This window comes from Humulus lupulus, chromosome 2 (genome assembly GCF_963169125.1).
Source record: "Humulus lupulus chromosome 2, drHumLupu1.1, whole genome shotgun sequence".
NCBI classification, from domain to species: domain Eukaryota; kingdom Viridiplantae; phylum Streptophyta; class Magnoliopsida; order Rosales; family Cannabaceae; genus Humulus; species Humulus lupulus.
Window position 1 is genome coordinate 27,532,467 of NC_084794.1, and position 9,925 is coordinate 27,542,391.

A 9,925-nucleotide genomic window follows, 5' to 3' on the forward strand; every position below is an offset into this window, starting at 1 on the left:
AAACTTCTGAAGCCGATATGCCTTTACCGCATCATTATACTCAAAAATCATTCACCACAAAATGCACCGATCACAAAAGTTGTACTTGATCCTAACTATTTAGGAAAATTATATGTTTTCAAGATTCTTGGCCACTTCAAAGCAGCAGCGCATCAAAAGAAAAAACTATATACTCGTGCAACGATGTAAATATAAGCCAAAGGACGACAGGGTTCTCCACCATCCAATGCTCGGGGTGGATATTTCTCTAAGTAATAAAAAGAAATTTCATGTCTGCTTCTGTTAATTTTCCCAGAGCTGCTGAGCAACCACCGACGGTACTGTCAAAAGGCAAGGCATTGGGTAATTCTATGTGGGGAAAGCCTATATTAAGCATGGAAAACTTGCGTACAAATTAATCTTACCCTTCAAACACTAGCTCCTTCTTTTCTTGCAGCTTCAAAATTCTCTCCTCGATTGTATTCTCTATAACGAATCTAACAATTCTGTACACAGACATGCAGATTTTAGAGAACAAAAGAAAGAGGTTAGCTCAAGTAAATTATATTATCATCAAAATAAAAATAAAAAAAAGCAACCTGATTGGCTTGTACTGTCCTATCCGGTGAATTCTATCTTGTGCTTGCCGCTCAACAGCTGGGTTCCACCATGGATCCATCAAGAAAACCTATAGTGACCCAAAAAAACGAGTTCATTTGCATTCAAACTTATAAGAATTACAACGAAAGCTAATGCGAATCTAGATTAAGTATGCCACCGTAAAAGACCACGCATAAAATAAAAATACCACAAACAATACAAATAGTTAATATAAAAATGAGGCAAATGCATAACTATTATATGAAAGGGCTGTGCAGATATAAGAAAATCTTCCCTCTGTCAGATGATATAAAACTTACATGTGATGCAACAGTAAGATTAAGAGCAACGCCTCCAGCTTTAAGACTCATGAGGAATATCTTGCAATCTGGGTCCTCAATAAATTTCGTAATAGCAGCATTCCTGGCAACCATTGACATACTTCCATTCAACTGAACACACTTGATACCAGACTGCACGAGGTCCATCAAACATTATTAATATGGAAGTTATCTCAAACGGATTTTTTTTTTTTTTTTGGGGGGAAGTGAAAAGCACTTTAGAAATTATTTAGAAACACCTTCTCGAGGGAGTAGTTTATGAGATCCAAGAATGATGTGAACTGGCTGAAAACTATTCCTTTTGCAGAACCATCCTTCTCAATCATGAATCTGATTTCTTCCCTCTGGATCAACATACTTAACTTAGTAACAGGTAAATATTACAAGAACAGCATGCATACAAGAGATAACAGAAGCAGATAAAGGCCTTCTAGTCATAGTTCTCCAGCAACATCAAATGAATAAAAAACAGACTAGTACACGTAATGCCTGTTATCAGCAAAAAGATTTCTCACTAAATTTTTTACACAAGATGGTGTACGCTAACAATTTTGCCACTGTAATCATGTCACCAACTTTGTCCCTAAACATATTCCAAAAATAAATGATGATAAAAGCACGTTATCTGAAAACAATTAAAATCCTAAAGCGATTACAAGTAATGAAATGCAATTAACACCAGCCAAACGGCTAAAGTCGATAATTGGAAACTATCTGTGTTCCTCTCTATATTCATTTAAAAAAATATATACATCTAATTTCATTGTCAGTATCAAATATGATAAGTTTTTTTTTAAAAAAAAGAAACCAAATATTTTAATCTTTTACTTTTTTTTCTTTTCTTTTTCTTCTTTTTTATACAATGGGAATTTGATCCCCTCCCCTTCCCATACAAATATTCTGGGCAGCATCATAACTAAATTAACAGGATAACAAAATCTATGGCAAGTATTTTTAAAAGAGACTATATACATGAATACTTGTCAAATCACGTAGCAGCATGCCTATTAGGTATACATAGAACATGGTCACATGAACTAAAGAATTCAAAGACAATACATAATTTATTAAAATTATACATACCAAAGCCTCAATTTTTGTGCTTGTTTGAAAATTGTTAAGTTGAACTCTGTTTAGAATACTTGATGCCCTGAAGCCCTTTATTGTAGTTTTACTGGTCTGATTCCCATTATCTGCATTTGCTGTCAAATCAACAGTAAGCAGTGTCGAGCAAGAAGGGCATGAGACTTGTCCCAAGGAAGCAGCATAATCAATCAAACAAGCTTTGCAAAAAGCATGTTCACAAGAGGTAACCTGAAAAGAGAGGAAAATCCAAGCAAAACTCAGTAAAACTAAAAACAAACATTTAAAAGAAAAATATACACTACTCCAGGACTCATGAAAGAAATCAACAAATAAACATTTAATTTATTTTCAGAAAATAATCTGTTACAACCATTCCTTGGTTGCCAAAGCACTTTAACATTTCAAACCAAAAAACAGAGAGTTCAGCTAAAATTAACCATAAAAGTGAATCTAGATCCATATGTACCCCAATCTTTATCTCTATCCATGGGGATACCCATAGAAATTATCTTTGAGTTAATCTAAATTATCCTTTATCCAGACAGAAAATGTCTCTGTGAGAGGCTATGCCATCTATATATGTTTTTGCCTCGTCCATTTCTACTCCAAAGAAGAAGGTTTAGTTCTTTGACTTCTTTCAACCTAAAATGTAACTTAACTACTGTTAATTTTAACTTTAAAAGCCAGAGCTATGCATCACTTAGCATCGTACTTGATCGGACACAGTGATTGGAAAATGTTTAGTCTCATATCTAGAGTTGAATATTTGAAAATTGAAACAGTAGACAAAAGGGAGGATTTGTTGTAAATAGAAAACAAGGAACTGACCACATGATTTTCTGCTGGCTCATGACAAATGCCACATATGCGCTCTTCATTATCGATTTCCACCTTGTTTGTGTTTCTCATTGCTGAAGTTGCAGAATATACCACAAGGTAAGGATGGTCAACTGCCTGCAATAAACAAAGAGAGTAATTAGAACCAACAATATGAATGATAAAAAGCAGAATGCAGAATGCAGAATGCAGACAAGGATGATATAAGAGTTCTTTTTGCTTTGCACATCCCATACAAAATCATACTTAAAAAATGTGAAGTTTGAAACAAGGCAACCAGATCTTTTACTGATAGAATCATTATTTTAACTGCTCACCTGACGCAAACGTGTGAGAAGGTCAAATATGTGACCATAGTTATGCATAATTGTTCCTGCTTCAACATATCTGGAAGCAATAAAACATATTAAATAACCATAAAAAGATTTGTGCACTATATTTTAGTATTACTGAGAAGCAACCACAAGAAATGAACTTTACAGAACAAGTTGCAAGTTCTAATTTCTAGCAAATTCTATTTACAGAGAATTAAAGAATAACACTTATATTTAGCGCATTAAGAGAAAACAAAGAAGGGATAGATCATATACGTGTTAAACTGTGCCTGACTCTCATTGTACAATGACTCGTAATAATCCTGCTCCCTGATATCCAGTACGTCCCTCCTCAATGATACCTGTGGTAGAATCAAGATAAGCATTAGAACATTAAGACAATTTAACACATCATCAAGTGCAACAGGCAACAGCCCTCCCTATTACTAGAACTTACAATTTGTGGTAGAAGCCATAAATCTAGAACTTACAATTCGTGGAGGAAGACCAAGATCAGCAGCCCTCCCTCTTTTAGTTCTTCTCAGCACTACCTTCTTTAAAATTTTGTGTTTTAGCAACATCATCGCCCTTTTCCCAGGGTCTTGATTCGCATATGTTTGTATAGGTGTAGCAATAAACTTGCAAGAGTAAGATCTCACATTAGCACATAAGAATACCTTGCCACAAAAACAACTGTGAGATAATAGAAGAATATAAATTGGATACTCACTTTATTCCACCAACAAAAATGTCTAACAGATTTATGAGGGCAATTTGGACATTGTGATGAGGAACTGCAGAAAAGCATTGGAGTAGAGAAAACACACACATATATAAATCGTGATATATGATACCAAGTTATTGAAATTTTGTTCATCTTTAAAGGCATGCACAACGTATATGACTATATCCTCTTAAATCATACCTATGATCAAGAGCTCTGCAATCACAGTCCTTACAGAAGTAATAGGAATATGGAACAATTTGTAGAAAGCGTAGCTGTTCATAATAACTAATATAAGTGAGAAAAAAGGAAGGCCACTAAGCTTAACCAAAATTTGTAAACATAGAGTAAACTTACCAAAGAGTAAAGTTCTCCAACACGGTTCTGAAGAGGAGTACCACTTAAAGCCCATTTGTATGAGGACTCTAAAGAAAGAACAGCTCTGGCGGTATTACATCGTCTAGATTTAATATAATGAGCCTACGATTGAAAGACAAGGTCCGCATAGTTACAAAAGTATTTATAAATTTAGCAGGTGGTAGACAAATTTTATCATCTGAGATTTGAAACTAAATATGAAATCATCTGTGAGAAAAAAAAAGTACTATAAATACAGGCAATGATGCAAACAGAGGTTAGAGAAGGAGCCCATGAAAAAGCAAGCATAGCAACATTTCACTTATTTAACTCAAAACCACTACACTGTAATTGCATTATGCCAAATCACCTCATCCAAAATAATGCGTTCCCATTTCACAGCATGTAAAACTGATTTCCCCTTAGGCAATGCTTCCTTCTTGTTTTGCTTTGGTGTCTTGTGTTTAGGAGATTTTTCATCCAACTTTGATGTTGATGGCATATATTTAGACTTCTTCCCTTGTTGCTTAGATTGCTTGTCAGTTTTCAGAGCATTCGGGCCACAATAGTATCTCAAGTGTAGTGTCATATTTTTCTCATGAAACATCTTGGTACAGAAAGGGCACCTCCCTTTGGGAGGCATCATATGCTTCCTGTACTCAGCTTCAACAATTGAGTATGTAGTCAGGACAAAATCATATTCAGAAAATTTCTTCGACACCTTCTCTCTGTTTGCCCCATGATAAACCAGTACCTTTGTGCTCCCCTTTGCTGTAAACTTATCAATTTCATTTTTCCACTGGTTCACAGCAACAACAGGACAGATTACAAGGGTGCTCTTAATTCCAGGCAGGCCTGTTGATGCGCCTTCTGATGAATCAAAAGTTACACCAGTTTCCCTGGAAAGTTCTCGTTTGGCAAGAACAAGTGAAATGGCTTGGATGGTTTTCCCCATTCCCATTTCATCTGCAAGGATTCCTCCCCTCATTGGAGTATCTTCTTGTTTTAAAGCCCAAGCTAACCATTCCTTTTGGTACCTCAGCAAATTCACAAGCATATCTGAAGGTGCTTCTGCAGCTTCAGTAACTATTTCATTCTGATTCTCCAAGTCAAGATCTTTTGTGATATTCCCATCAAGCCATTTCTCATGCTCCCCTTCCCAAATATTCCACATCAAAACTGGTCTTTTTTCCTTATTCTTCGACTTCTTTTTGTTTGCTTTCATCTTTTGTACCACTCCTTCCAAAGCCAGGTCTATTTCATCAACAATCTCCTCATCTTGAATTGCTTCACCCAAGTTGGATCCTTCAGAATTTTTCCTTCTTCCCACTCTCCTCCTTTTTGAACGGTTGATGGTCTCATGAAATGCATCATCTACATTACATTATTTTTAGATTATTAAAAGATTCTAAAAACAAAAAAGTTTGAATTCTGGGATTAAAGAAACTATGAACTTTATTAGACCCTGCCAAAAAGAGAATTACCTTCATCACTAGTGCCCTTTCCATCGGAATCTGACAAAGTCCCTACGAAAATTTCATCGTCAGAGCTATCAGAATTGTCAATATCAATGTCGTCTTCCACATGAGGCTCATTTCCTGTGGCGCCATACATTAAAACATACATACATATATATATATACACACACACATAAATGAAATTAGTCTGTAAGATTCTCAGTTCGTTCCATATATTACAGTTGAAAAAATAAAAAAAAATCCAACTAACCGAACAAGAGAAAGTATTGCAAAACCAAACAAAATGGAGGGGCAAAAAGGGAAGAAACAAACAAAATAGACGCGAGAGAGAGCGAGGGTTTTACCATCGGTAGGAGACTCAGACATTGCTTTGCGGGAACGAAGCTCCATTAATGGAATAAGTCGAGAAATCTAGGGTTTTTTTGTGGAGGGCGATGATATCGAAAGGAAGAAGAAGAAGCGAAGCGGAGGTCGATTGGAGTGGTTAGTCAAACAACGCCTCGGAGTCGCTTTTGGAGTGTGAATCAACAGAGCGGCGGGAAATTATCGGTATATATAGTGCGGAAGAGGTGGCTAGAAACGCCACGTCACCCACCGAATCGTTTTTTTTTTAAATTTAATTAATTAAAAATTCACTGGCAAATTGGTTCTGTCTTTAATTTCTTTTATGAAAGTCATTAAATTCAATCAAATTTAACCTTTTTTAGTCGAATTCCTAAAATATATATAGCTTCAAATATAAAAAAATAATATCATGATAAGTAATTAAAACAAAATATCATACTCATTAATCCCTTCCATTATCACATAATTATTATTTTTTTAAGAAAACCTTAAAAATCATCAAACCATTCGATTCTCATCTTCTTTATAAAAAAAAAAAAAAACATCACATCAAATTAATAAAATTCATTAAAGTAAAATGCAAGTGAGAAGCTTTACTACAAGCCTTTATGAATTTTTTGCAATTTTTTTCGACTTTCATGGATGTGACGTTACATTTTTGCTATTTTTTTAAATGGGATTTCCTGTATGCCTAAGAATAGGATGCTAAATATCAGGGGTGGTGTGTACGGTTTGGGCGGTTTGAACATTTTTTAATAGACCGCGCTACAAATGTAGTGTAATAGCTAGAACACATCATGCGGTGTGATTTGGTTGCACCAAACCGATCAAACCAAACTATTTTTTGCGATGTGGTTTTCCACGGTGTAAGTGTGTTAAAAAATATGTCATAAAAAATTTTAAAATTAAAAAAAATATTAAATCCTTAGTTTAAAACAAATCATTAATAACTTCTAAACATCATCACAAGTTATCAATTAAGTTCAAAACAACACAAAAAAAAATACAAGTCTCCCATGAACTTCTTTTCAAAACCCTTATGGAACTTAAGCTCAAAACATCACAAGTTATAATAAACTTATTTTCACTCCACTAAACTATCATCATAGAATAAACCCTCTTGCTTCACTTCACCTAATCAAGGGATACAACTTCATATTTGTAAGTATAAGGTGCGATGCGGTGCGGTGCAAACCAAAATTTCACACCGCCAAACCGCGCACCACACCGCACCGCACGGTTTAGCTAAGATACAAACCATACCGAACCATTACACTTTTAACACCGTAATTTGCAGTGTGGTGCGGTGCGGTCGGTCGCCGCAGTTTATCAGTTTAGATGCTCACCCCTACTAAATTTACGTTGAGTATAGACTCCAGTTTATTTTAATTTATATTTATAAAGTTTTAATTTTAAGTAATTACTAATTTGGTCAAAATGATTGTCTAGTTGAGTTTTATAATTCCATAAATATATTATTGGGAGATTTACACATCTCTTCATATCTCTCTGTCCGCATTAAAAAAAAAGTGTATTTAATAATTTTTTTATTTTAATGCTACTTTAACGTTTTTTTAACTTTAATTAAATATTTTACTGAATATACACTTAAAATTAATATAAAAAATTATGGAATACATTGTATAAACAAACAAAAAAATTGAAATGTACCGTGCTTTACATTTATACACTTTCCTATTTCAATTTTACCCTAGATTACCATTATTTTTTTAATACAATTTTAAACCTGTTGACGCGGTTCTTCGCCAACAGGTAATTAAGAGAAGAAGAGAAATGGATTAGTGCTGAAAGTAGAACCGTCACAGATATGGAATCTTAGAGAATGAACTATGTGACCCAAGACACGTTTTTTAAGTGGTTCAAAGGTTAAAATCCTTCTACTCCTCCACTAGTCAATATTATTGATGTATTCTGGGTATTTGGTTTACAAAGTATATGGCTCTTCAGAGACTATTTTTTCCAACCCCTATCAACTCCCAGGGTCCCCATATTTATAGGAGAAGGCACCTGGAAGTTGGTAGGGAGGTCATCACGTGACCTTACCATTGGTCATATCAACTCTGTAACATTTATGATTAACTCCTAAACCTGACACATAAGTGTGGTCTAATCAGTATGTAAGGAGATAATGGGCCGCACGGCCCAACCCAACCGTGGGTGTCTAAATGCGCACGTTCCTGATGCGTGACCGGAAAGTCAGGGAGATATCGGACACGTGATGTCAGATATATGCACGTTTATCTTGCGTGTGTTGACTTCACAAAGGACCAGGAATCCACGAGCATCAGCTCGCACAACGAGCTGCTTCACTGACCCAACCTTCGGCCTGAAGGACTCCTCCCCCCAGTGTTAGGCAGCATTGGCGAGTTCTTGAGGATACCTCGAGCTAAGTGGGTACGACCTGGAAAACCAGATCTCTGACCTGGGGAGGCTTACGGACTAACCTTGATTAGTCCGAGGCCCGACCTGCTAACCAGCCCGTGGGAAAACCAGGGCGTACATCTGCCCCCCAAGCTCCTGCTCGTGGTATATGACGTCATATATAGAAGACCACAGTAGGGGCTTTTAGACTTCCCTACAACCCTTCACATTCCATTTTTTGTGCAGGCGTCTACTACGTGGAACGCCGTGGGTGGTGACGGTACGTTTTACGAGAACCGCATTTAATGGCCTAGCCTATTGCCCAGCCGTCGTTTCATATTTTGAGTGGAAGGCCTCGGATCCCTCACTAGGGTCATCCAAGAGCCTTCTTCACGTGATCCTTCTCTTATATAAAAAGGGGGTGGCCATCCTACACACGGACCACCCCTTCATTATGAAATTTCCCCAAATCTCTTTCCTTCTTCCTTCCCTGACTCTCAGAAGAACGAAACCCTCGACTCTACTGCCACCATTTTCCTTGTTCTCGAAGCTCAGGCGCATGAGTTTCTCCAAAACTTTGGAAGCTATTGCATTGACAAGGCTCCTACCAACGCAACACTCACGTTTTCCATCCGGCCATATACTGTAAGTTTTTTGACCCTGTTCATTTTGAAAAAGAAATGCCACTGTAGCTTAGGTAAAAAAAATTTACTGTAGCCGCATGCAAGGGTTTTTTGGGTTGCGTGGGTAGGAGGGTGACAGCCCCTTTTAGGCTAGGGCACACTTGTTGTAGGAAATTTCCTTAGAGTATGGGTTTCAAGATGCTTCTTCAGGAACAATTTCTGGTTAGGATTTTTAGGAACTTTGGGTGCAAAACCGGGTAGCTTAGGGGATACGCCTCAAAAGCGGTTTTGCATCGCTCTGCCTGTTGGAACTTCCCCCCCAAGGCAAATTTTTACTCTGAGCCCCCTGACACACGAATTCCGAGTAACCTGGGATCTGTTGGAAGCATATGCGCGTGTTCATTGAACCGCGTGGTTCCACTCTCCACGGACTGGGCTTACCTCAGCTCGTGTAAATAATAATTGCTTCGTCCTTCTGCTTGGGTCGCCTTTTCTAAAGTGTTTTCTTTTGTTCGATAGGCGACTAGATGGCTCCAAAAAGGGACTTGCCTCAGAAGAACGTGGGAAGCTCGATCTCCCAGCAAGAAAAAGGAAAGGCGGTGATGCCCAGCTCGCCGATCCCCCACTTTGGCCCGGCCGTGGAGAGACAAGTCGAGGTGGCCCCCGACGCATTCTTTGAGGTGGAGAGGATCGTCTCAAAGGTGACCGACCAGGCGAAGATCAATAAACTTTTCCTCACCCACAAGATCCCACTGGGGAAGGCCTCAGTCATAGCCCGACCTGCCGCGGAGGGCGAGCGGAGCTGTACGCCGCTAGACGAATCGTTCGCGGCCTGGAGCGGTGAGCACTTCAAGGCAGG

General features: G+C 37.6%; 1 protein-coding gene across 1 annotated transcript; it reads right to left on the reverse strand.

Annotated features, from left to right (window-relative positions):
- On the reverse strand, positions 1-6,243 carry LOC133817559 (ATP-dependent helicase rhp16). The gene is made up of 16 exons (XM_062250108.1): positions 6,061-6,243; positions 5,723-5,836; positions 4,609-5,612; positions 4,239-4,361; positions 4,083-4,156; positions 3,888-3,951; positions 3,649-3,795; positions 3,434-3,519; positions 3,161-3,230; positions 2,835-2,960; positions 2,004-2,234; positions 1,160-1,264; positions 900-1,052; positions 579-667; positions 405-485; positions 1-320 (listed from the first exon to the last, which is right to left on the reverse strand). The coding sequence occupies exons 1-16, from the start codon at positions 6,104-6,106 to the stop codon at positions 248-250; spliced, it is 2,586 nt and encodes an 861-aa protein (XP_062106092.1). The 5' UTR covers positions 6,107-6,243; the 3' UTR covers positions 1-247.
- Positions 6,244-9,925: the final 3,682 nt, after the last annotated feature.